Source organism: Mastigoproctus giganteus, chromosome 4, assembly GCF_048544385.1.
Source record: "Mastigoproctus giganteus isolate SK-2022 chromosome 4, ASM4854438v1, whole genome shotgun sequence".
In the NCBI taxonomy this organism is placed as follows: domain Eukaryota; kingdom Metazoa; phylum Arthropoda; class Arachnida; order Uropygi; family Thelyphonidae; genus Mastigoproctus; species Mastigoproctus giganteus.
This window is the reverse complement of record NC_143578.1, coordinates 21,993,371-22,020,964: the sequence shown is the minus strand read 5'-3', so window position 1 is coordinate 22,020,964 and position 27,594 is coordinate 21,993,371. Positions and strand designations below refer to the sequence as shown.

The 27,594-nt window shown below is 40.2% G+C and overlaps 1 protein-coding gene across 2 annotated transcripts; it reads left to right on the top strand.

Annotated features, from left to right (window-relative positions):
• Window positions 1-13,758: 13,758 nt before the first annotated feature.
• Window positions 13,759-26,195, top strand: LOC150086457 (uncharacterized). Of its 2 annotated transcripts, none has more exons than XM_090371394.1 (2): window positions 13,759-14,002; window positions 25,114-26,195. In XM_090371394.1, the coding sequence occupies exon 2, from the start codon at window positions 25,127-25,129 to the stop codon at window positions 25,775-25,777; it is 651 nt and encodes a 216-aa protein (XP_090227520.1). In that variant the 5' UTR covers window positions 13,759-14,002; window positions 25,114-25,126; the 3' UTR covers window positions 25,778-26,195. The 2 variants fall into 2 exon arrangements, with proteins under 2 accessions (XP_090227520.1, XP_090227521.1); XM_090371395.1 differs by lacking the exon at window positions 13,759-14,002 and adding an exon at window positions 14,173-14,355.
• The last annotated feature ends 1,399 nt before the right edge of the window (window positions 26,196-27,594 follow it).

Here is a 27,594-nt window from a genome sequence, read left to right as displayed (position 1 = left end):
CAGCCACTATAATTGTTAAATCATCCGCAAAGGCCATTGTCCTACAGTTGGAAAAGAGCGAGCTAACCAATTTTGCAAGAAAAGGTTCCATATGAAAGGACCTAAGACTGAACCTCGGGTACAACTACGATAAGCCTGCTTTTTAATATAAAAGGTTTCAGATTTAACAATTACATATCTGTCACTAAAATAACTTCCAAACAATTTATATAATTCTTGAGAACATCCAACTATCCTCAACTGAGCAAGAGCAGCCTCCCACCATACTGAGTTAAAGGCATCCTGAAAATCCACAAAAATGGCCAATTCATACTTTGAAGCAGAACTCTCGATGTGTGTTCGAAAGTCCACTAAAGCATCCTCTGCTGACTTTGCAGATGTAAACCCATATTGTTTATTTGAAATCATTCCACGCTGCTCTATTAACTGCGTAATGCGCAGAACCATCAACATTTCCAGTAATTTGCCAAGGTTAACTAGAAGGGCTATTGGAGAGAAGGACAACCGGATTAATGAAGAGAACAAAAGAGGGTGGCGCTCTTACCTAGAAAAGATTCAGTTCAGCAAATTACACTATCTGGTTGGGGCTATTGTTGTTGCTGCTGCTGCTGTTGTTGTTGTCTTAGGGTTTTTGGAGCATCAGACACGTTGTGAAAAAGGCCCATAATTCCTCCTAAAATTCCTTCCTCATCGACGAGAACTCGAACTCTGGTCTTTTCTACCCGGTGTGGGGAGGACGGCGATTCTACCAACTGTGCTACCCACGAAGGCCAGAATTGAGGTGTTTAAGGCGCTGAATGGATTGAGTAAGCTGAACTGAATGTGAATAGTATTCGTCCTCTTGCTGTATGCGCGGTTAGCACAGTGGTATCGTCACCGTCCTCCCCACATCGGATGGAAAAGGTCCGTGTTCGAATCCTGTCAATTTCGCGATGAACTTAATGGGCTTTTTTCACTCCGTGGCTGAGTTAGTCGGTTTCAGGCGCACAGAGCAAGATTTTTCCACTCCAGAAGGTGGGGTTTTTTCGTCCCGTAAAACAGCCAAATCGATCAGAGAACGCACGCAATTTACAGACAAAATAAATATATGGGTATACTATATAGAAGAAATTCTGGGTGACTCTAATAAAATAATTTTATTCGTTATCTTTCTGAGACTATACACATGAGGGGGCATTAATTTAAGTTGAGGAAGGATGGCTGCAGGATAGACAGATACTAGTAGTAGAGGCGTATGAGGTAAGAAAGCAAGCTTACACAACATTAGCCAAAAAAAAAAAAAAAAAAAAAAATCACACATTCATTCGATCTAAACGTTTGTCTACTTCCTCCTTAAATTTATTTAAGCTATCAATTTCCACAACGACAGATGGAAGTTTGTTCCAGTAATCCACCCAAATTTCCGCACATCTATGCTACAACTGTCTTTCCTCAATTTGAAACTACCCCCCCCCCTCAGGTTCTTAATCTGATCAAGCGGAAGAATCCCATCAGAATTGAGCCTGCTCAACCCATTCAGATGGAAGTTTGTTCCAGTAATCCACCCAAGTTTCTGCACATCTATTCTACAACTGTCTTTCCTCAATTTGAAACTGCCCCCCCCCCTCAGGTTCTTAATCTGATCAAGCGGAAGAATCCCATCAGAATTGAGCCTGCTCAACCCAGTCAAGACTTTATACACCTCAATCAGATCACCTCGCAGGTGCCTAGTCTCCAGACACTGTAATTTGCAAAACTTAAGCCTTTCTTCGTAAGAGCAACCCTTTGTTCCATTCACTAATCTTGTTGCCCTTCTCTGTACTCGTTCCAGCAGCTCTACATCCTTCTTAAAATGAGACCTCCAGACCTGTACACAGTACTCAAGGCTCTGAAATACATAATAAGTGAAGAAATATATAAATTCGAAAACAATGCATCCAGTTAACATAGATGGACAGTGCAATGTTGAGTCAGTTTAGTGTGACATAAGCACGGGGAAAAGGAAAAAGAGAGTAGGAGTGTACAGTGGGCCAGTAAATCAGAGTGTCTTATAATGGGGAATTTTAACTTCCCAGATATTGACTGGAACTTGTGGGTTGGTCACTCATACACTGGCAACAATTTTTTTTAATTGTTTGGATGATTGTTTTCTACAGCAGCATCTTCGAGAGGCAACCAGATGAAATAATACTCTTGATCTGATTATCAGCAGTGGTAGAATCACTGTCCTCCCCACACCGGGTGGAAAAGACCTGAGTTCGAGTCCCGTCGATGACATGAGGGATTTTTATGAGCCTTTTTCACAACGAGCTAGCTATCCATATAATCTTCTGTATAGTTCACTTCACATTTCACAGTTGCCCCAAAGTCCTTTTCGTTATCTACAATCTGCAATTAAAAGCTTAACCCTTGCTTACCTTCAATCAATTCATTCCCGATATTCCAATGAGAAACGCATGTCTCTGTACCATTGGGTGATGAAAATTACTAAGTCGCGCTTACACATTCGAATTGATTGACGAACAGCTGGACCTCTATATAAACATAAGGGAAAGGCTTATTTTTGGAGTCCCCCTTGTTTAGAACACGTACTGAGGAAACTGAGGCTAAGAGAACTCATGATCTTTGCAAATTGCTTGATTCTTTGAGTGGTTTTTCTCTTTCTGGGATGGAAAACTCAAGAAGGAAATTAAAAAAAAAAAAACCTTCCACTCCGACACTGACTAACCTGGCCATTGTGTAGAAAGAGAACCTATAGAAGCTTAGTAGGAAGATACAGTAATGGTAAAAATGATTAGGCGAATCGCACTTTTGCAGACACTTCATAAATAATTAAAACGCATCTTCTCTTTATGTGATAATGATTCTAACCACGTTCGGAAAAGTCCTCCAAGCGTGTTTTGTACGGGTGGTTTCGGGACATTCAAGGCACGTTCTCATTACTCGACCCCCCATCTTCTCGATTGGATGTGTGACGTAAAAATGTAGGGAGGTGCCACCGGTAGAAGATTTTTAAAACCATTCATGCAGATAAAAACATTGATCCACCAGGCAAACCGTGAATGGTTTATAGCACCTGAAATCGGTTTCTTTTTCTAATGAAGTGATTCTCATTCACAACGGACATCTCATTCATATTCCTATACATTCTGTTAGTTGGACCCATCCTCAACTACAACGACATGATCTAGTCACCCTCCGTGACCTGATTCGGAATGCGTAAATTCGCGAGACTATTATAAAGAATTCGTTGTTTGCCTTTATATCTTAAATGCTTCTTTGACTTCTATAGATTATATTGTAAAATATTATACTTTTGTGTTTCCTACGTTTACTTTTGTCCACAGTACCATTAAAAAATAGCTTTAATTCCATGCTAAAGTATATCGGTTAAATTTAAACGATCACAAAAAATTTCTATTTTTTTACCTAAAAAAAAAAGAAGACGGAAACTCAACTTAAACATTTAAGATTTTTCAGAGCTTTTAAAAATTTCACGATATCTCACTCATTTTAACATATCTTACCCATGGTTTCTTCATTTTAAGGAAGAGAAATAAGTCTGAACGTTACAAGCAGGGAGAAGAAGGTGAGTGCTGAAGATTTTCAAAGTAACTTCTGATTACAAAGTCCACTGTCAGAGCAGCTTGTGAACTGCACTGTTGTCGGTTAAGAAGTGGACACCTTTACACAGCTTTCGTGTCTTTTTAACTTCATACCCTCTCTTAACTTTCCCAGGAGGTTTCTTTACGTGCTTTCCAGTGACGCCGCTACCTCTTGGGAGATCAGTGACTGAGACGAGTCGTCATTCCCTTGGATCATGGTGCAGATTGCTTCGTCCACACCTGAACTGTCTTTTCCAATTTGAATTTATGCCCTCTCAGGTGATTATTCTGAGCAAGAGGAAGAATCCTATTGGCATTGAGCATGTTCAAATCATTCAAGGCTTTATACACCTCTATCAGATCATCTCGCCGGTGCCTAGTCTTCAGACACTGTAATTTGCAAAACTTAAGCCTTTCTTCGTAAGAGCACCCCTTTGTTCCATTCACTAATCTTGTTGCCCTTCTCTGTACTCGTTCCAGCAGCTCTACATCCTTCTTAAAATGAGACCTGTATACAGTACTCAAGGTGTGGGCTGACCATTGCCTTATACAAGGGAATAATCACCTCCTTATCCCTACTAGAAAAATTCATTCCTGTATATCATTGACAAGACACCATGAGCTGCTATTGCAGCCTGTCTGAACTGCTCAGAGAACTTCATATCTGCCTGCACAATTACATCCAGGTCCTTTTCATTCTCTACCACTGTCAGTGTAGTATCACAGAGTTGATACGTTGCTCTGCGGTTACTGTTTCCCATATGTAGTTACATCTCCTTTACATTTGTCAATGTTAAACTTCATTTGTCACCTCTCAGTCCATCTGTTCAACCTTTCCAGATCCTGTTGCAGCTGCATAGCGTCAGTAGTGTCCTTAACAACCATGCCAACCTTTGCATCGTCTGCAAACTTGGACAATAAGCTTGATATACCATCATCAATATCATTTATAAATACAGAAAACAACAATGGCCCCAACACTGAACCCTGAGGAATTCCACTAATGACATTAGTCCACGATGAACAGTGTCCATTGATTACCACCCTCTGTCTTCCCCCCTCAACCATCACTTTATCCATATCAGCAATTTGCCTCCAATGCCACACTGCTCCAATTTCTGCAGCAGTCTTCTATTTGCAACAGTATCAAAAGCCTTTCTAAGGTCCAAGTATATAATATCAAAGTTATTCCCTGTATCCAGTTCTTTTGTCACTGCATCATATTATCCAATCAAATTGGTCAGGCAAGACTTCCCCTTAACAAAACCATGCTGTGTCCGAGCTATAACTGAAGTCTTGTCTAGATGATCCCGCAGTGCTTCTTTAACCAGTGCCTCCATTAATTTTCCGGGAACAGAAGTTAAACTCACAGGTCTATAATTACTTCTGTTGCCCTTTGATCCTCCTTTGTGAATTGGGGTCACATTTGCACATCTCCAGTCTATGGGTACCTCCCCTGAGTCCAAAGAAGCTCTCATAAGTATGGCTAAAAGTTTGCTTACTTTCTTTGTTGCCTCCTTTAATATAACTGGATAGATCCCATCCACCCGGGGTGCCTTTTTTACTTTCCTCTCAGTTATTACAAAGTGATCTAGCTCACTGCCAGAGTTTACTTCACCTCTGTCATTCAATAACTCCTCATGTGTGAATGTTGATGCAAAATGCTCCTTTAGTATGTTAGCCACCTGAGCAGGATCCTCAACTGTTGAACCATCAATATCCAGTGGACCAATCTGATTCATCCCTTTCCTTCTAGAGTATACATAGGCAAGAACTCTTTTCTATTTTTCTTTGCATTCTTTGCCAAGGATTTCTCATAATCTGCCTTTGCCTGCCTAATCTCCTTTATGACTTGGTTACAGACCAGCTTATATCTATCATAGGCTTCCATGGCACCCATTAATTTATATGTATCATATGCATTTTTCTTCTTTGCCATATGCCTCATTAGTTCATCTGACATCCATTTAGGCCTAAACGTTGAACAATATTTCTTAGTTGGTATGTAAAGCCTAGTAGTTTCCGAGATAAGTTCTTTGAATGCTTCCCATTTTGAATTTGCTGTTGGTAACATCATCAGTTGGTCCCACTGTATAGAATTGAAATACTGCCTCAGGCCATCATAGTCACCTTTACGAAAGGCGACTATGATCGTTAGGATCCTCAGTATCAGATAAATACTGTACGCTTTCCTTGGGCTTCTTAGGCGATCTGGTCACGTGGATTACAGATTTTTACGATTTTCAGGAAGGTGTTATTTTAGGAGCTCCTTCAGCAGGAGCCACAATGGACAAAACAAAGTTGGATTAGCCCGTGCCAGCTCTCAATCGGAATACGAATTGCGGATCCAACCAAGCCTCATTTTATAACTCAAAGTGAATTAAACCATCTTTTGGGTGATTTAAATCGATCCAAGACACAAACCAAGCTTTTGGAATCTACGGCTGATCCGAGTTCGAGTTCCTTCAATGATGGGAGGAATTTTTAACTGCCTTTTTATAAAATCTGCTTGAGTAAATCAGTCTCAAGCGAGTGTAGCATGGCTTTTTTCTTCCGGGCCTTTCGTGCACATTACATAGACTTCAGAACACACGCAATTTACAGATAGTATACACGGCGCAATATGGCCTTAGTCGCTAATGCTCCTAAAACTCTACAACAAAAAAAGGAGATCGATGGTGTTTCGGGAGCAACCGTGTACGGGTTGTAATTTGGGCAAAGGGTGGTTACTAAATATTGGCAAAAGATTTCTAATTTTTTGTCCAGTGAATGTATACTTATATACCTACGAAACAGAGCTGTTGTCATTAAAATAAATATTGTGGCGTTTCTCGTGGACTGGGTTCAACCTCTTTATTCTTTACAATCTTTATTAATGATGTACTTAGCAAAATTAAGGGACCTAAGGGAAGACGCTTGGATCACGATCGGAAGATCTATAGACCCATTTCCTCTATAAATGAAAGTCACTCTTTGAACAGAGCTGTGGAAATCATGCGAGGAAGTTTTATGGATCTCCTTCACAACTTGGGACCCTTTTACAAGATTCGAACTCAGATCTTTTCCACCCACCCGGTGTGGGAACTCGGACGACGATTCCACCAACTCTGCTCGGGCTCAGGCAAGGGTAGAATGGTTTTTTCTCCCAGAAACCCTGGATTTTTGTCCAGCAATCGGAAAATCGACCTCATAACACATGGAATTTACAGACAATTTACACGGAGCATCATGGCTCACGCGCTGATGCTCCTAAAACCCTCCAACAACAACCAACTGTAAGGGCTACAAATATTTTTCACTTTACTTCCCAAACAGCTTTGTGAAAAACCTGAAGATAATTGTTAATTTTTATCTATTTGCCCCATAGACAAATATTCTTTGATTATAGACTGTTCCCCTTGGAAACAGCTATAAAGAAGACTGTAACTGGTGCATGGTGTGCTCTTGTTTATCGATCTGTTTTTACTTCGTCGAATACGCCGCATGGTATATTAAATTCACGAGGCACGTTACTGACTGTGGAATGGTTAATTACTTTGCGTGCATTCTCAGTTTCTTCGATGGCTTTTATGTAAACTTGGAGAAAAGCTGCGCAGTTTAAAAATAGTTGATTCTTCAAAAACAAAGGTAAACACTCTTCATATTGAGTTCGTAATTAATAATAGCGAGAGATAAAAGCATTTGCTATTACTGACGATCTTACATTAAGTTCCATAAGTAAATAAATTTAATGAATTGGAAGTGCTGGTCAAGTCATCAAATGTGGACATTGTTGGGATGTCAGAGACGTATTGAAGTCTGGACAGAACATGTGCAGAGAAGGGCAACCAAATTGTTGAGGCTTCAGTTCTAAAAATTGCAGCGTCTCGAGACTAGGCACTATGTTGTTGTTGTTTACTTCGGCAAAGGATGCAAAGAAAAACAGCAAAGACTTCTTTATTTATCTAAACTCTAAAAGAAAGGGGATGAATTAGATTGATCCACTTGATATTGGTGATTCGACTGTTGATGATTCTGCTCAGGAAGCTGACAAACTGAGTGAGTATTTTGCATCTACATTCACACATGAGGATTTCTGTAGGAAAGTGGAGCAAAGAATCCTATCAAACTCTAACAGGGGGCTAAATGGCTTTGTAATAACTGAGAGTAAAGTGAGGGAGAAATTGTAGAAGTTAAACTTAAGAACTGTACCTGTGGTGGATGGGATCTATCCAATTATATTAAGGGTGGTAACAAAGGAAGTAAGCAATCCCTTAGCCATAATTATGGGAGCATCCTTGGACTCAGGGGAGTCCACACGGACTGGAGAAGGGCAAATACGAGTAATTACAGACTTGTTAGTTTAACTTATGTTGTGGAGAAAATAATGGAGTCACGTCTTAAAGAAGCATTGCAGGATCATCTAGACAAGACTGCAATTATACTTTAGACACAGTATTGGACCCATAGTTGTGTACTGCATACAGGTCTGGAGGCCTCATTTTAGTAAGGATGTAGAGCTACTCGATCGAGTACAGAAAAGGGCAACGAAATTGGTGAAGGGAGAGGGTACTCTTAACAAGAAAGGATTGTTAAGAGTACCCTCGCAGGTGTCAAGTGCAGGAACACTGGTGCAGGAACAAACTTCCATCTGTCGTTGTGTAAGTTGATAGCTTAAATAAATTCAAGCAAGAATTAGACAAAATATTGGAGGGAATGGTAGGTGAAATGGAAAGTTTTTTGGTTTTATTTGCTGATACTGTACAAGTTTGCTTTCTCACATCATATGCCACTTCAAATGCTAAGCAAATAAAGAATTATTTGTTAGAGTTTTAGGTGGAACTCTACAAAGTACGTGGATATTTATTATTGAATTCTCGCCATTAAAAAATAATTTCGAAGCAATGCTCCAAAATAAAATATAATGGCTTCCACCTACGTATTTCGTACCCAAACATAATTTATGGAAACGTTGAAATCGGATTTATTTTTAATACATAAAATTGATACAATTTTGTGTTATAGGTATTAATAGCTACAATCTCTAAATTAAGGTTGGTTTCTTTAAAAATCTGACCTTTAAGCTCTCTCATTAATCAACTAAGTTCTATGTTTGGTACTGGTAAACCTAAACCTGTGTACTTAGGTACACTTTTGATTGCATATTTCAGCTTAATACAAAATTCAGGAGGGCTGAAGAAAAATAAATTATGTATTACTGGTGGTAATAGGACGATCGAAGCATTTAAAAGTGAAAAGCCAAGGAACGCTGTATTGAAACCAACCTTCCGTGGACATTTGTGCCGTTTTATATTCCTTAGGTTACCAAGGGAGCTTATAAATATGTCATGTTATGCATTTCTAAATAAATGTCAGCACGCCAGGGTGACTGGCGAATAATGTATCACTTTTCAAAGTTAGGGAGATGAAATGCACTTCCTGTACAAAATATTTGGACACCCTTAACAATTTAGTCAAAGGTGTAATTGAAATTTAGGCACATCAACAGAAGAGATACCAGAATTAAGCAGAATGGGTAGCGGTGAGTCGTTTATAATCTTCCTAAGAGGAGGACTGGTTCCTGAAGAAAGTGGGTAAAGCAAACCCAGCGACATCATCCCTGGAAAACATTACATTGCAGTTTCAGATGTTTGAGGAAGTGTCCGAAGTGCATACGTAACTTCTTTAAGTTAGAGATACACCCTGAAAAAAAACTGAAAGATCGATTTTTAAAGTAGCTCATATGGAAATGGTTGCTGGCCCCTGTGTAGAGGTTGGTAAGTATCTGGAGAACGTCAACTAGAGGGGTTTACTGAGCTCACAAGGAATTTCGGAAAAGCCGGTCATGGTATATTTCCCTTCTCTTGGTTCGGTTTACTAGTTGCTATTTGGTGACACAATGCATCAGCAGCTCCTTCATGAATCCTAGACTCCTAGACCAGTCCATCTGATCGAAATAGGGTGTAGCGAGATTCAACAGTCCGAGATTTCACAGCTCTATAGATTTAAGTCGCTCTTTGCAATGTGCAATGCGAGACTGCTATTTGCGGTTGGTGATATTAGCTTATGTGCCGCTGCTCTCCATGAACACTAAAGCTGTGGAGTTCCGTCCATAGTGTTCTTTACAGACTTTAAACCTTGTTGATGCCTTAGCCTCCTGGTTGATGTCTTGCAACTATGTTTGATAAGATTGTCGTACTACCCTTCCGAATATGTTCTGATGACGTGGAGTGTGCTTCCTTAGTTTTCGTGAGCGTTCCATTTCATAACATCACTGACTGTTGTATTTTGCTGTTTAGCAATTGACGAATCGATAAGCCAGCAATGTCAACGTCGAGATCAACAAACTTGTGGGGTTCTTATGCCTTCTTTATATACCTGTCTGGGTCACTATGGACAAACACCAATAGACTGCGGAAACAGCGGTACTCTGATACTTTTTGGAGGTTAGTGCAAATGCACAGAGATCTCAAGCAGTTGCGACTGGTCATGCTCTTAGTGCCAGTGTCGCTCAAGTAGTTGATTAGAATGTAATAGCTGCAATTGTTCTTCTAAATTCACATTTGGTACCCTCTTCCATATGTTAGGCAATGTTTTCAGGAAAACGAAGAACAACAACACGCCTGAGTCCAGGTCTGAATCAAAGAGCTGGACTGGCGATTTTAATAAATAAGTAATCCAAATAAAATGTAATAGAATATCCCTAAGTTTCCTTAACGATCGAAGCAAACATTACATCTTGAGCTCAAATTTTTCCTCTACAAAAACCAGTATATTCGAAAGGTTATGAGGAGAAACTGAGCATTCCAAAATAAAACAAATTACTTTTTAATTACGAACTTATATAATTGAATAATAGTTTTTGTGGTCAAATACAATTTGGCCACTCGCTTTTGTAGCGTGCTAAAAGTAACTCAATAGAATATTATAAGCAGTTCAGCGACAACTGGCATCGCGTGATAGGTAGCGTGCATAAATGGCTTTAGTATCGTGTATTTGTTTCGTGGTATTCGTGATGAAATCCGATTTTGGACGTTAAGCATTCTGTTTCTTTTAATTCCTAATTTACTGAATTTTATGGTCCACTTGGTTCCACGTAAATCTCGAAACTGCCGCCTTGCATAGGAATTGTATTAAACAAACGTTAAACCTACAGTCACTGGCCAGAAACTTCGAAAGCTTCATTCAATACGTAGTACGGCTACATTTTGCCTTATTTACAGCTTCACTTGTCGTGGCATGGTTGTTATTGTTATATTTGGGCTTTTGGGGGCATCAGAGACCAAGGCCATATTGCTCCGTTTGTATTATCTATAAATTGCTGTGTCCAGAGGTCGATTTTCTGTTTGCTGGAAGAAAAATCCTAGCTTCCGAGAGAAAAACCATGCTACCCTCGCCTGAGACCGACTAACTCATCCATGTTGGGAAAAGGCCCATAGAAATTCCTCACGTTATCGACAGAACTCGAACTCAGGTCGAGTTCTGTGTTCCACCCGGTGTGGGATTGATCGCTATCCTATCAACTATGCTGTCCACGAAGGCTCCACAGTGTGTCTAAGAAAGTGCAGTTTCAGATTTGTAGATTGCAAATTGTTCGAATTGCAAAATTCTAACTTCGTTTTTCTTTCGTCTTCCACTTGCACACTTTTGAGACATTTGCTTTAGACACACCAGGGATTTCCTTAGTTTTCTCAATCCAAGGAACTTGTGATCATACCATCGGGCAACTCGACCATTTGCATACGTTTATCTTTTGATGCCAATTGCGAGAGTTTTTAATTTTTTGGCCACTGAGTGTATAATTGCAGTCTTTATTGATATTATTATTCGAAAACAAGTCAATTTTCTCTCGTAATTATATTAATAAATTATAATTACTCATATACGTAATTCGCTAATAAGATGTTTTTGAAAAGTCATTAAAAGTATATTTTAACCTTTTAAAAGCTAAATATCCTTTAAAATCTTTTTTTAAATATTGTTTTTTTTTATTAATTGAAATTATTATTTTGTTAGGAAAAGAAATATTCATTTTGACGCATTTTTTAATTTTTGTTCTAGGTCCCGGAAGTTATTTATTGCGAGTGACAGGTGCTGCTAAAATAACGACTGGCGGCAATTCCATAAAACTGAAAAAACAATATTATTTATCGCGAATGGGAATTTGCGTGGGAACGAACGGGTGGGAAATTCACTCGAGCGACCTCTATTTTTTGTTTATTTTTGCCAGGTCATCGAGAATGCGTACTTTAATAAGAGTAGCCCCGAGAGAGAGAGAGAAAGAAGGAAAGAATTGGCAATTTATTGATATTTCGAACGACAGCTTTCGGCGTGGTTTCGAGGGAGGTTGCGGGTCTGTAGCCGAGTACGCTTCGTATCGATCTTACGGTGATGGAGATGTAACCGAGCTCCTTCACCCCCCCTCCCTCCCTCGTGCCCTCCCCGAAGCAAATAAAGACGGCTGCCACCACACACTTCGCTCGCTTTTATCTAACTTTCCCGTGTTTGAAGTGTTTCCGCAGAATCGGTAATGATTGATAACCGAGGCTGAATCCGTGACCTTCTCCATTTCAATTGTTGCTGGTCGAGGGGGATGACGACGTTTTCCTGATCAGTCGGAAAGATAACATCTGTTGGTGGTGGTGGCGGCGGCAGCGGATGAATAATGATCGGAACAGAAGCACTCGAGTCCGTGAGGGTCGTCGAATTTCCCTCAGTTGGCATCGGGGAAGGGAGACTGCGCATTCGGGTACACAAGAGGAAACGTGAAGGAAATCACTTTTGAAAAACAGAGAGAGAGAGAGAGAGAGAGAGAGAGAGAGGGGATAGAAACAGAGACAGAGAGAGAGAATGTGTGGGAGAAAGAACAAAGAGAAAAGAGAGAAAATAGGAAGGAGGGATACACACAGATAGAAAGTTAGGAAGGGAGAGAGAAAGAGAAAGAGAAAGAGAGAGAATGTGTGAGAGAGAGAGAGAGAACAATGAGAAAAGAGAGAAGAAATGGAGAATGAAGAGAGAATATAGGAAAGAGAGAAAGAAGAGAGAAAATAAGGAGAGATAGAGCGATAGAAAGAAAGGAATGGAGAAAGAGATAGAATGTATGGGAGAAAGAACAAAGAGAAAAAAGAGAAGAAATAGAGAGAGAAGAGAGAAAATAGGAAGGACGGATACACAGATAGAGAGAGAGAGAGAGAGAATGTGTGACAGGGAGAATAAAGAGAAAAGAGAGAAGAAAAAAAGAAAGAAGAGAAAATATAGGAAAGAGAGATAGAGAGAAAAAAGAGAGAAAATAAGGAGAGATAGAGGGATAGAAAGAGAGGAATGCAGAGAGAGATAGAATGTGTGGGAGAAAGAACAAAGAGAAAAAAGAGAAGAAAGGGATAGAGAAGAGAGAAAATGGGAAGGAGGGATGCACAGATAGAAAGAGAGGAAGGGAGAGAGAAACAGAGAGAGAGAGAGAGAGAGAATGTGTGAAAGAGAGAACAAAGTGAAAAGAGAGAAGAGAGGGAGAAAGAAGAGAGAAAATAGGAGTAGGGATAGAATAAAGAGGAAGGGAGAAAGAGAATGTGTGAGAGAGAGAACAAAGAGAAAAGAGAGAAAAGGGGGAGAAAGAACAGAGAATACAGGAAAGAGGGATAGAAAGAGAGGAAGGGAGAAAGAGAGAGAATGTGAGAGAGAGAGAGAGAGCAGAAGGAAAACTTTGTTGTTTTCGCATGTCTTAAACTGTGGCTCAAATCCTCGATGAGATTATAATGCATTTTATAGATAAATATCAGCAAAGATCATTTATTCATTCAACTATTTCTTACCACCAGTGTACTTTGAGTCAGCTGAGCGTGAGAGCAGAAACCTTCGATTGAGGGCGCACCCAAACTCACACTTCTGCTACGCCGATCAATGCTCCGCCACCGAATTCATCGCTTCATTTGTTCGATCCTCTCGCAGGGGCGTGCCCTTCCGTGACTGTACACATACAAACACGCTTGTGTGTGTGTGTGTGTGTGTGTGTGTGTGTGTGCGTTGCCTTGGTCACTCGCGAGTATGATGTCACCGAGTGTGTCGGCGCTTGGCAACAAAAGGGGGTATGCGAGGGGTTCAGCGCGGAAAGCCAAGGTCACTGCTAATGGCAACACTCCGAGCCGGTACTGTGGTGGCCCCCGGCAGAAGACGAGTGAAACTCGAGCCGACGAATATGTTGCCTCTCTCTCTACGCCCGGCGACGCTGTTACGGGGTTCAACAGGAGTCAGTGCGCCGGGTAGCCGACAACCATTCTGAGATGACCGGAGAGTTCGCGGGCCCCTCGGGACATTCGGGGCAGTACAAGGCGTTCCCAGGTGCCATCCGTATCGACGACAGTTCGGCAGTATTACACCGATCTAAGTGGCGTTGCTAAGGTCCCATCGAACAACCCCCCGCTTCGCATTCTACAAACAAAAAGGTAAACCGCCTTTTGCTTGCCCGACTGCAGTCTGTTCAAAGTATTGTTTGCACCTCGACTTAAGTATGCACAACCATTGCCACCTAAGATGCTCACCAGACTTCAAACAGGCTGGAACTTGCACAATTGCACTAATCTCAGTCCCGATCCGTTTTTAATGTACTCCTACCTCAATCAGTTTTGTAATCAACTTTGAATGCCAACTCGCTCCACGCGTCCCATCTTATTTTGCCATTTGACGAGGATACAAATCCTCCAAGATGAGGATCTTTGAAGCTGGCAGTAAATCCTCCTTAAAGATGCAATTAGCCAATGCCATTTTAATGTGATGCGCAAAAAAGTGTAACAGATTGGTATGTGAGTGTACAAAATCCTCTTTCTTAATTTGAATCTAAAATAGAATGTTTTAAATCCTAATCCTGATTTTAAGATAGTCTTGTGCACCGTGGATTGTTTCCATTAATAGATAATCACCAATGCAAGCACTTTCCACCACGAGAACCTCTGCCAATCCCTTGATCACATGTACCAAAGGGACTGCCAGAGCATTCTCACTGATGAGAACTTCATATCAAATGCAGAATTTCATTACAAGTGTTTTTATTTATTTTTCCATTCATTACTTGCTGTTGGTAACATCATCAGTTGGTCCCACTGTATCGAACTCGAAAAATCTCTGTGACCACTTTAGTCACCTTTACGGAAGCAAAAACCGTTCCCTTTGGTAGTTACATCTTTAAGTAAATCCCACATCAGTACACTGTGATCACTGCCAACTAGAGGTTCCTTCAATTGTAGATCTCATTGATTGCACATTTGGTAAAATCGGCGTCCTCCCCACACCGAATGGAAAGAACTTTGATCGATTTCCTTCGATGAGGTGAGGAATTTTTATGGGCCTTTTTGGCAAAGTGAAAAATGGTTTTTCGCTCCTGAAAACTGTGGTTTTTCTTCCAGCAAACAGAAAAGGGACCTCAGAAGACATACAATTTACAGACATGGATTGGTTTATGGCTTTAGTCGCTAATGCTCCTAAAAGCCCTAAAAAAAACCCAGTTTTATCACTTGATTTTACAAAACAACAAAATTTGTTTTTATATGGTCATTGGAGTGTCCGGAAGGTTTCTTCAAAGTCAATATTCTGACAAAAGTTATTTAGAGGACACTGTAGAAGGCAATTATCCATGGATGCACTTCGAAAGTACTATGGATCTTTGAAAATCACTTTCCACTTTTAATTTTTTCACAAGGGAGAGTTATGCAAAAAAGCAGAATTTTTTACTAATAACTGGTGTTTTGCTTTTCAAAAGTAAAAAATCTCAATCACAGATCAGCCTTTTGAAGTGTACTGCTTGTTTGATGTTTGTGGAACTCAGGAAAGGGACATGATATTGCCAAGGCCCATGATATTGTCTTTGTGTGTAAGGAATGCGAGGAAATCAAGCGGCAACTCAGCGTTTTTGTTGTGGGCCTATATGAGAGCTTGAAGAAAAGGATAGACGCCCTCGAATGATTTAAATTTAGGGGCTCATCACGCTCTCAGTTGCCCACATCAACGACAAAGCTTGCATTTGAACTTCAGGCAACGCAGTGGCAATCCCCAAGACAGAATGAGCTGGTCCCAAAGGAACTAGTTGTTCTTGTTGACTCTATTGTTACGGAAACTGGAAATATATTGTGATAAAAGGACGGTGGAATAGGACCAGGGTATGTCTGCCAGGGGTAAACGTTCATGACGTTGTAGAGCAGATATCATCTTTTAAGGGCACAAAGGGTAATATTGTTGTACACGTCGGCACTAACGATATTAAGAGTAGGAGACCAGGGAAATTACTCAACAAGTACAGTTCGATGTTGAAGAAAAGTCGTGAGTTAGGGTTCAATTTCAAGTATCTGCAATTCTCTCCAGACACGATAGGAGGGGCGGTATATGATGGGAGTCTTGTCAATCAATTCGGCCCTGGACAGACTGTGCAAGGCTCATGGAGCAAAGTTTTCACAGAGTGGTCTGTGCTTGCTAACAGGACAGACTACTTATACAGGGATGGGATGCACTTATATAGAAAGGGTGTAAGAATATTTGCTGATGCTTTCGAGGCAGTGTTAGGTGAGTTAGAAAACTGCTAGCTTTGGGCGATTCACAGACCAAGAGATTAACAGTAGCTGCAGGCAGTGGTAGAAATGATTCTTGCATGCTTCTATTGGAACGAGCAGCAGCCTAGAGAGCGAGTTGCTGGTGAGTTCAAGAGCTGCTGGGAGTCATCATAGAACAAGTAAATAGATGGGCTGTGTTAGAAGAACACAGCCCATGTATTTACTTCTTCCATGCATGTATACTTGTGTACGCCAATGCTAGGAGTATAGTTAATAAATTTGATGAATTTCAAGTGCTCATCAAGGCATCAAAGACAGATATTGTTGGGACTTCAGAGATGTAGTGTCACACAGATATCAGGAATGCAGAATTGGAATTTGGGGAGTACAATGTGTACAGGAAGGATAGACAGAACAGGAAGGGACGAGGGGTTATGCTGTTAGTTAAGAAACACAAAATCTAAGGAAGGGCATCCAATTGATGTTGGTGGAGGTGGACAATGCAATGTTGAGTCTGTTTGGTGTGAACTAAACACTGCGAACGGAAAAATGAGAGTAGGTATGTGTTATAGGCCGAATGACTCTGATAGATATAATGAGCAATTGGGCAGAGAAATAGAGTGGGCCAGTAAATCAGAGAGTCTTATAATGGGGGATTTCAATTTCCCAGATATTGACTGCAATTTGAGGGCTGGTCACTCACACACTAGCAAGACTTTTGTAGATTTATTGGATGATTGTTTCTACAGCAACATGTTCGGGAGGCAACTAGAGGGAGTAATTCTCTTGATCTGATTATCAGCAGTGATTCTTCATGCATTAAGAATCTGCAGATAAATGAACCACTAGGTGGCAGTGATCACAGTGTGCTGAAGTGGGATTTACTCAAAGAGGTAACTACCATTAGGGGTAAAGGGAAGGGGTATTGCTTTCGTAAAGGCGACTACGATGGACTGAGACAGTATTTAAATTCTATACAGCGGGACCAACTGATGATGTTACCAACAGCAAATTCAAAATGAGAAACATTCAAAGAACTTATCTTGGAAGCTACTAGGCTTTACATACCAACTAAGAAATATTGTTCAAGGTTTAGGCCAAAATGGATGTCAGATGAACTAATGAGGCATATGGCAGAGAAGAAAAATGAATGGGATACATACAAATTAACACGTGACACAGAAGCCTATGGCAGATACAAGTTGATCTGTAACCAAGTTACAGAGGAGTCTGGGTAGGCAAAGGCAGATTGCAAGAAATTTTTTCTAAAGGATGCAAAGAAACAGCAAAGAGTACTTTACTTATGTAAGCTCTAGAAGGAAGTGGATGAATTAGATTGGTTTACTTGATATCGATGGTTCAACTGTTGATTATCCGACTCAGGTAGCTAATAAACTGAATGAGTATTTTTGCATCTATATTTACACATGAGGAGTTATTCATGGAGGGGAATGCCAGAGGTGTATTAGTAAGCTTATCGGCGAAAAGATCTAAATCTCCCAAACACTTCCTAGTTCATTTCACAAATATTCTTGGTCTCAATTCTAATCTCAACAATGTCCATTTCCACTTGCAGTCTGCCAAACCTCATGTACTTTTTCTGACAGAATCTCAGTTAACGGTTGATTCAACTACTGCTCATCTCAGTTGCCTAAATTATTCGCTTTATGATTCCTTTCGCCTCAAAGGTGGTACTTGTGCATATGTCCGTTCCGATTTTCCGTGTCAGAGACTTGGTAATTTGAAATCTCTTTTTGATCTTCTCTGGCTTAAAATCTCTCTACCTCATTGTGTCAAATTCATCTGTTGTCTCTACCGTTCTCCCAACTCCACTAATCACTTGGAACTCTTTGACCTCCTCTCTCTGCAACTTGACTTTCTCCAGTCCAACTTTCCTAACAGAGAGGTAATATTCCTTGGTGATTTTAATGTTCACAACTCCAGCTGGCTTCCATTGTATAGTCACACCAACCCAGCTGGTCGGGATGGTGAGGCTTTTGCAATTACTAATGACCTAGCACAGATTGTTCATTTACCTAAAAGAATACCGGACAATCCTAACCAGACAACACGCTTGATCTTTTAATCACAAACAACCCTTCTAAGTACACGGTCAAAGTGAGAGGTCCTTTAGGCACCTTAGATCACAACTTGGTGATTGTCTCTTCTCCAATGGAGCCTTTATCTTATGACTATTCCCAACCTCGTGTTGTTTGGCATTACAAGAATGCAAAATGGGATGACCTACGAGATTTCGTTTCTTCTTTTCTTTGGTCGGTTTATTGTTTCAAAACTTCTTATGACAACGTTTGCTCAGATTGTGTCTGTGAAATTATTCTTGCAGAAATAGAATCCTTTATACCACACTCCACTTTAGAATCTCGTCCCTTATCTAAACCCTGGTTTTCGAATAAATGTGCTAAGGTTATTCAAGAGAAGAACGTTGCACATCGTAATTGGCTTATTTCTAATTCTTCAATTTCATTTTCTGCCTACACCAAAGCTCGCAACAATTGTGAAGCAGTTATTAATCAGTCCAAACTAGAATTTAAACAGGCTAAGAGTAGAAAACTTGCTTCTTGCCCTAATGGTAGCCAAGCATTCTGGTCTCTTGGCAAAGCTAGTGGCCACAACTTTTGCCCATCTCTGCTCCCGCCTCTGTCCAAACCAGATGGTTCTGTTGTCACTTCAGCCAAGGATAAAGCTGACCTGTTAGCATCCCATTTTTCTTCTAACTCATGTATTAATGATCTCGTTAAGACACCTCCCACCATTCCAAACACATTGCATTCAATGCCGCCTGTGGTCATCAGTCAAAAGGATGTCAGAAAGATTTTGAAGAATCTTGATGCTAAGAAGGCTCCAGGTCCTGATGGTATTTCTCTACATGTTCTCAAAACCTGTGCTCCGGAACTTACTCCTGTTCTTTGTCGCCTTTTTTCACTTTCTTATTACAAAGGTGTTTTTCTTTCTGCTCAGAAATTTGCTCACATCCAGCCAGTTCCTAAAAAGGGCGACCAATCCCTCCCATCCAATTACTTCTACTCTTTTTAAAGCAATGGAGAAATAATTTAACCGTCAACTCTTAAGCTACTTAGAAACCTTCCATCTGATCAATGATTGCCAGTATGGATTCTGTCAGTGTCGATCCACTGGTGATATTCCGACTTATGTTACCCATTTATGGACAAATTCAATGGAAAAGTTCGGTAAAACACAAGTAGTTTCTCTTGACATCTCAAACGCTTTCGATCGTGCTTTTTTTTTTTTTTTTTTTTTTTTGATTTGGTAGTTGTTGGCGCATCGGCTTCTGTGGCCATATTGCACCTCCCAAGGTTTTTGCAGTACTTTGATCCAAGCCCGAGGCGGGAATCGAACCCGCGACCTTTGGGTTGCTGGGCAGGTACTTTACCCACTCGGCTAGCCCGGTCGGCCGATCGTGCTTGGTATAAAGGTTTTCTAAACAATCTTACGGTTTGCCAACTGATTTTTGTAATTGGTTATCCAGTTTTCTCTCTGATCGCTCATTGAAGGTGATGACAGATGCTCTCTGTCCTTAACTTCTCCACTAATGCTGGTGTCCCCCAAGGTTCAGTTCTTTCCCCCACTCTTTTCCTCTTGTATATTAATGACCTTCTTCCATTGACTGGAAATCCTATCCATAGTTTTGCCGATGATAGCACATTGCATTCAACTTTCCATTTTGAGAAACCATGCCCTGCTCAATCAAAATCAACTTCTCGAATATTCGCTACCAATTCCTTAAATGTTGATCTCCAGGTAATTCTCCAGTGGGGCAAAGACAACTTAGTCGATTTCATTCCTTCTAAAACTCAGTCTTGTCTTATATCTCGCAAAAAGGATTCTTCTACTCTTTCGCTTATCTTTAGTGACACTCCGATTTCTAGACAAAATGATATATCTCTTTTGGGGATTACCCTGACTTCTAATCTCTCTTGGCACAGCCACATTGCAAATATTGCTTCCTCTGCATCTAAAAAACTTGGTTTTCTCCTTCGCTTTCGCCGTTACTTTTCCAAACGGCTGTTCACTCTGTACAAATCGTAAATTTTGGGGCGATGCTCCAGAACCTCTCTCAGGCTTCTTGATTCCATTCAGAAGAAGGCATTTAGATTAATTAATGACTCTTCTCTAACAGAGTCTCTCCACTCGCTTTCTCATAGACGCACTGTTTCTCCTGCATGCCTCTTCTACAGATACTTCCATGGGCACTGTTCTTCTGAATTGGCTTCTATAATTCCCGGTCTCTCTTTCAAAACAGTCCGAACACGTGCCGCCACCAGCCAACATCCATTTACTGTCCAACTTCAAACTCACAGAACCAACTTTTCATCTTCCTCGTTTATTCATTCAACTGCCGTTTTCTGAAACAACCTTCCTTCATACGTATTCCCTGAAAATTACAATCTACAGAAGTTCAAGTCCAATGTCAACAAATATCTTCTTTCGTCTTCTCAACCTCCAACCCAAGCACGGTACTAAGTACTATAGGTTCTAATACCTCTCGTGTTTGGGGTTTCATAAAAAAAAAAAAACACTGGCAGTGACCTCAATAATTTTGTAATAACTGAGAGTAAATTGGAGAAGAAATTGTTGAAGATAAACATAAAAAAAGGCTGCCGGGGTGGATGGAATCTATCCAGTTATATTAAAGGGGGCAGCAAAAGAAGTTAGCAAACCTTTAGCTATAATTATAAGGGTTTCCTTGGACTCAGTTCCCACGGACTGGAGGTGTGCAAATGTATCCCCAATTCAGAAAGTGTGATCAAAGGGTGACGCGAGTAATTACAGACCAGTTAGTTTAACTTCTGTTCCGGGGAAATTAATGGAGGCATTGGTTAAAGAAGTGATGCAGGATCATCTAGACAAGATTGCAGTTATTGTTCAGACACAGGATGCATTTCTTAAGGCGAAGTCTTGCCTGACCAATTTGATTGGATACTATGATGCAGTCACAAATGAACTAGATGCAAAGAATAATTCTGATATCATATACTTGGATCTTAGGAAAGCTTTTGATACTGTTGCACATAGAAGACTACTGTGCAAATTGGAGCAGTGTGGCATTAATGGCAAATAGCTAAAATGGATAAAAGGATGGTTGAGTCTGAAACAGAGAGTAGTAATCAATGGATACTGCTCTACGTGGACTAATGTGATTAGAGAAGGAGTCTCAGGGTTGTGTTGGGTCCATTTTTGTTTTCTGTATTTATTAATGATATTAATGTCTAAGGCTTAATGTCTAAGTTTTAAGACGATAAGAAGGTTGTTAATGATATTAATGACAGTACGCTACTGTAACAGGATCTAGAAAAGTTGAGCAGATGGGCTGAGAGGTGGCAACTGAAGTTCAACGTTGACAAATGTAAAGTACTGCATATGTCTAGCAATAACCCCAGAATAACATATAAACTGTGTGGCACTACACTCAGGGTAGGATGAAAAGGACCGGGGAGTATTTTGGGAAGCAGATGTGAAATTATCTGAGCAGTGCAGTCGGTCTTCAAGAATAGCTCATGGTGTGTTGTCAATGATATAGAGGAATTTTGCTAGCAGGGATAAGGAGGTGATTATCACCTTGTATAAGGTAATGGTCAGGCCACAGTTTGAGTACTGTATACAAGTCTGGAAGCCTCTTTATAGGAAGGATGTAGAGTCCCTGGAACGAGCACAGAGAAGGGCAACGAGATTGGTTAGTGGAAAAAAGAGTTGTTCTTACATAAAAAGGCTTAAGTTTTTCAAATTACAGTATATGGAGTCTAGGCACCTGCGAGGTGATCTGATTGAGGTATATAAGGCCTTGAATAGTTTGAGCATGCCCAATGCTGATGGGATTTTTCCTCCTTCCCAGATTAATCGTCTGAGTTCACATAAATTCAAATTGAGGAAAGACAGTTGTAGAATAGATGTGCTTAATTTTGCCTTTAGCCATCGTGTGGTTCATTGCTTGAACAAACTTCCATCTGTCGTTGTGGAAGTTTACATGTGACTGAGGCTCCATACTGCTTTCCTCATGGTGTTCAAGAAAAGCGGCTACATAACTCTGTTCACGATCTCGATCATCCGTGGAAAAAGTGCACAGTTTACATCGAAAAATTTGGTGAATATCTGAGAATAACTGTTTCTATGCTAGTGTAGAAACTTTTCAAGCAATATCTTTACTCAGTCAATATTATCCCTTAACGAACCATTATCTTCCGTTCATGTTTATATTTTGTCAAGTGGATGCACGATTGTTGGATGAAAAACTTCAATTTCTGTGAGAAAAATCATGCTCAAAAACCATCTCTGAGAACGACTAACTCAGCTACATTTTAAAAAATACCCATAAAATTTTCTCTCGAGCGTCATTAATGGGTTTCGAACTCAGGTCACTTCCACCCTGTGTGGAGAGGAAGGTGATTATACCAACTGTGCTACGTACGCGGGCAGAATTGGTGGACTACTAATCTACCATGCCATGGCTTTGTTTAACAAAGTAATTCAGTCATTATAAAAAAAAAAAAAAAAAACCTGCAGAAGAAGACTTTTAAAAGGCCAAAAAAAAATGTGATTCTGGGCTTGGACATAAATTTCCTGCTTCACTACTCCCGGTCAGAGGTTGATTCATGCGACAAGAATCTCTCCAAAAACATCTAAACTATCTTATATTACCAACGATTCATAAAATCAGACTATTCTGTGTAATGTCAATTTCAATGAGCTACTCTTCTGAGCTACTCTCAAAAAGTCTGCCTTTATGTGTGCTCTCTGAAGAAGAATCCAACTCCTATACAATCCATGCTCCTCAAGACACCAATATCTGTTGAAACCCAAAGATCTGGACACAATCCTCGACCGTAAACTGGATTTTACATTATTTTGAAAACGATTTTTGATAATTTCATCAGTTTCTACTAACTCAAGCTTAAGCTTCACCTGAGTTTGAGTAAAATTGAAGCGTAGCTTCTTCTAGAACCTGCCTAACAGAAGTCCCCAACTGAAGCTGAGCTTCACTCTGGTTTTTCTGCCTATAATTGAATTGTCTGGATTCATGGAGTTCCTAAAAAGCTTGCTGAAGACTTTTAGTTATGGACCTTAAAGAGGGGTCCAAGCACCAACAACAATTCTCTATACGTTATTCGATGAGCTTTTATCTATTTAATTGTTCAAATTAGACGAGGATTTTTCCTCTCTTCTCTTTTTCAAGCTTCACATAACACACGCACGAACCTCATACGGCTCCCGCAGTGAATACAACTGATCCAATCGGTTTGAGGAACCCATTGTGTTGTTTATGAGCGTTCCCTTGACAACGGACATTCGTTGTATTTTAATGGACTGTCTATTTTTTACGATTATTATTTACGTTCGCTGAGTTGACTGCCAAAGCGAATCAGACAGTTGAGGTCCACCTTAATCCATCGCACAAATAAAAAAAAAACAACAAGGACTTTTATTTGCTATATTTAGAAGAGTTTCTGTTTAATAATTGGACAGACAATTTGTTCCTGGGTATTCATTAGCAAGTAAATTAACTTCTGTGTCGTGTAGCTCAACTTCTTCGCATGTTCCAGCCAGACTACATAACGTTCGCTTTCTGCCATGCCTGAAGGTATAATTAAACTTCCAAGAATATTTCTTGGTGAAAATATTGTAGATGGCGCTATTGTGTGGTTCTTCATTACTGTTGTATTGTTGTCGTGGTTGCTAGGCAGCGTGAAGATCTAAGTCAATTTTGTCTTTCGATGGTCTTGGAGGCTTAGCCTACAATTTGGAAGCCAAAAAAAAAAATTTGGATTGGTCTTATCTGTAATTGTGGCTTTTCCTCATAACTATACCTTCTATCGTTCTTACATTTTCTTTCGAGAGAAAGACTTTAATGGAGAAGTTTAACAAAACAAACTGAGAAGTTGGTGAAATTTTAAGGGATATAATTGTGGTGTTGATGAGCGATTAACAATGTCCTTGATGGTTGGAAGACAGTCAGAGCTAGTGAATTTAGGTAGATAGATTGCTTCCACCCTCCCCACCACATGCTATTGATTGGCAGTTGGGTGGTTACCATGGAAGCAGAGAATTCACTGGCTACGTGAAACTGGCAGTGATCCAAAATTGGGTAATTGAATACGCGTCATCTTCAAAGGGTTCTATAAGAGTATCGAATCACAAGGGGCCCTTTTTTTTCAGTAGTATCATTTTTTGGCTGCGCCTGGGGATAGTGGAACTAATAGAAAATTGGTACGCCATTATAGCTATCTTTTAGAAGTATGAACTAAGCTGATTTTATGGTAAAATATATCGAAACATGTTCTGACATGTCGTTTATTTTCCATCATGCCAATAATATTCATGCAAGAACCGCTTGAGTTTCTTTGAACAGTCCTCAGTGGGGTCTCGCTACTTGTAACTCCTTTGGAGAAGTCTCAGTTCGATTCCTGTCGACCACTGAAAGAATTTTTAAAGTATTCTACCATAGAGCGTGTAGTTAGCTGATCTCAGGCAGAGAGAATAGAGTTCCCCTGAATTATTCCCGGTTTTTCATAGAATAGATCTCAGTGATTATGGCTAAAGTTGAAACTAAGACCTCACTCACATGACTCTTCAATATGACAATACGCCAGCTCACAACACGATTTCTGTTGTTATAAAACAAAGATCAAACTGCTGGTAGATTTGCATTGCCCTGCATAAGTCATACAGTGTTAAGAGATTAATAAACTATTCCTTTAAAGAAGCATTTACAAAAACATTGCTCTATGGGGTTGGCTATACGTTTTGCGGGATGAAAAACCTGAAATTACTTTATAGGGGTACCCTTATACCTGAGACTGGCTAATTGAAACCTTTAAGAGATTCCTATGAGTATCAATTCGATTTTCATCCCAAAATTGTCCCAAATATAATCATCTGCTTCTAATAGAACATTTATTATTACAATGAATAGCCGTTTTAATTCTAATTTTAAAATGTGAAATTAATGTTTATTTATTTTATTTTATTTTTTTCTTGTCTAGTTGACCACCAATCATGGCACTCGCCGCCTTTGCTGTACGACAAGGTCGTCGAAAGCCTAACAAGAACTTCAGAAGCGTTGGGGGACGTAGTAACAATATAACGTCGTTAGCTCGGGGTCGGGCGTTTGCCCGTAAGAAAGTGGCGACCACGCAACCTCCACCAGCGACTGGACCTGCAACCAAAGCCAAGAAACCGAACGTGGTTAAGGATAAGATGTTGGAAGTGTGCAAACTGCAAAGTCCAAAATGTTATGTGGGTGTGGCTTTGATCATTACCGGTATCGTTCTGGTATCGATTGGTTTTGGAATCAACGTGAGTCCCATTCAGCCAGTAGGATTTGGATTCTTAGGAATAGGATCGTTTATGATCCTTCTTAATGTCTTCAGTCCACAAATTACGAGTTTTATGAACAAACCCCCTCCTGTAGAAGGCGATACCAAAACTCAGACTGAAAGTATCACCACCAACGGTACTTCAGCCTCTACGACAACTGCAGTGCCCGCTATCGACACCAGTGAGTTCACTACCCTTCTTGTACATTCAGCAACCACCAGGACTGCAGACTTCTCCACAGCCTCCACTCCGAATTCTGAAAAACCACCGAGTCCTTATACAGTATCCGAAAACAAATCCATAGTAGCAGACGACATCGAGAGGTACTGAAATTGACTATTTAGGTTCCATTGTTGCGTCATTATATCGCAACAATATATCTCTCCGAGTGAAATGGACATCCTTGCTCGTGGCACGAGAGACCACGTCTCGCTCTCAATTTCGAGTGAAACAGGCATCCTTGCTCGTGGCACGAGAGATCACATCTCGCTCTCAATCTCGAGAGAAGTGAAATGGACACGTTTGCGCATGACCGGAAATTTAACCGGAAATAACCGCACAATTTGGTATAAAGAGATATTTGGACATAAATTTACTTAATTTACATGTTGAAGCGCCCTTTCATCCAATTCACCTATTAATAATTACCGCTCATTGAGAATTGCTGAAAGGGACCTGTGACGTCATACAATTACTGCTGTCTGTTGACAATACAGGGTAAATTTCAATCTATTTTACGCCCTCTTATTAAAACCGCCTTTTGAATTCTCCGCACAACACGAAATCTGTTTTTTAATAATATTTCTGGTTGTGGCAAATATTTGTTGTTTTTGGAATTAAAATTTCACTGTTTTTATTAATTTGCTGTGTTTTTGATATTAATTATGTGCAATCACTTTACTCTACATAAAAGACAACAAAAAGCATTCTGAGATTGAAGTCACTCACCTCGTTCCAGATCTGGGTCCTCACGACTAATTTTTGTTTCCTTTTATGAAAGAACAGTCCGATAACCTCATTTTGGGTCTAGTTTCGAAGTTAACAATGTAACTGATTTAATTGATTATATTTGGAATGATAATTTAAATAAATTATTAAAGGAAATAATTTTAGTTTCGTTGAGTTTTTAATTAAAGCATAAATAAAATTTTTAAATTGAACCGAAATACGACTGAGGTCAAAGGGCAAGTCGATGGAGATCACGGCGTGTTCTGTGGTTGATTTTCTGTTTGCTGGATGAAAAACCCAGTTTCCGGGAGGAAAAACCATTACATACTCGCTGATGGTAATTTTGCGAGTGGTTTCGATGTCTCCGCGTGGGTCAAGATCGTGTTGAGATAACCAATAATGTTCTGCGACTGCGGAGTACTCCGAATCAACGTGACCGGATCTCAATTTCTGAGATCCGGTCACTGAGCCGAACCACCAGATATCCTTAATGAACAACAACAGGTAATATGCCAGGCAAACCAAACGTATAGGACCCAAGAAATAGAACCGCCCTTCACAGTATATGAATTACAGGGCGTGCCCTTGCAAATGCGCAACAGGAAATGTCCCGGTCCGGATCTCATAGAACCAGAGATGGTCAAAAAAGCCGTGGAATATATTAGCATTAGCATTAGCATTAGTAGAGGCATAAGATGCAAGAAAGCAAGCTTATTCAGCATAAGCCAAAAAAAAAAAAAAAACAACCACTACTCCCATTTCACCCCTCCGTTCGTTCGAAATACCTGTCCACCTTAGCCTTAAATTTGTTTAGGCTATCAACTTCAACAACAAGCGATGGGAGTCTATTCCACAAACCAACTGCCCGCTGGCTAAAGGCAAATTTCCGCACATCTATCCGACATCCGTCCTTCCTCAATTTGAATTTATGCCCCCTCAGGTGATTATTCTGAGCAAGAGGAAGAATCCCATCGGCATTGAGCATGCTCAAGCTATTCAAAGCCTTATACACCTCTATCAGATCACCTCGCCGATGCCTAGTCTCCAAGCTCTGTAATTTGCAAAACTTAAGCCTTTCTTCGCAAGAGCACCCCTTTGTTCCATTCACTAATCTTGTTGCCCTTCTCTGTACTCGTTCAGCAGCTCTACATCCTTCTTGAAATGAGGCCTCCAGACCTGTATACAGTACTCAAGATGTG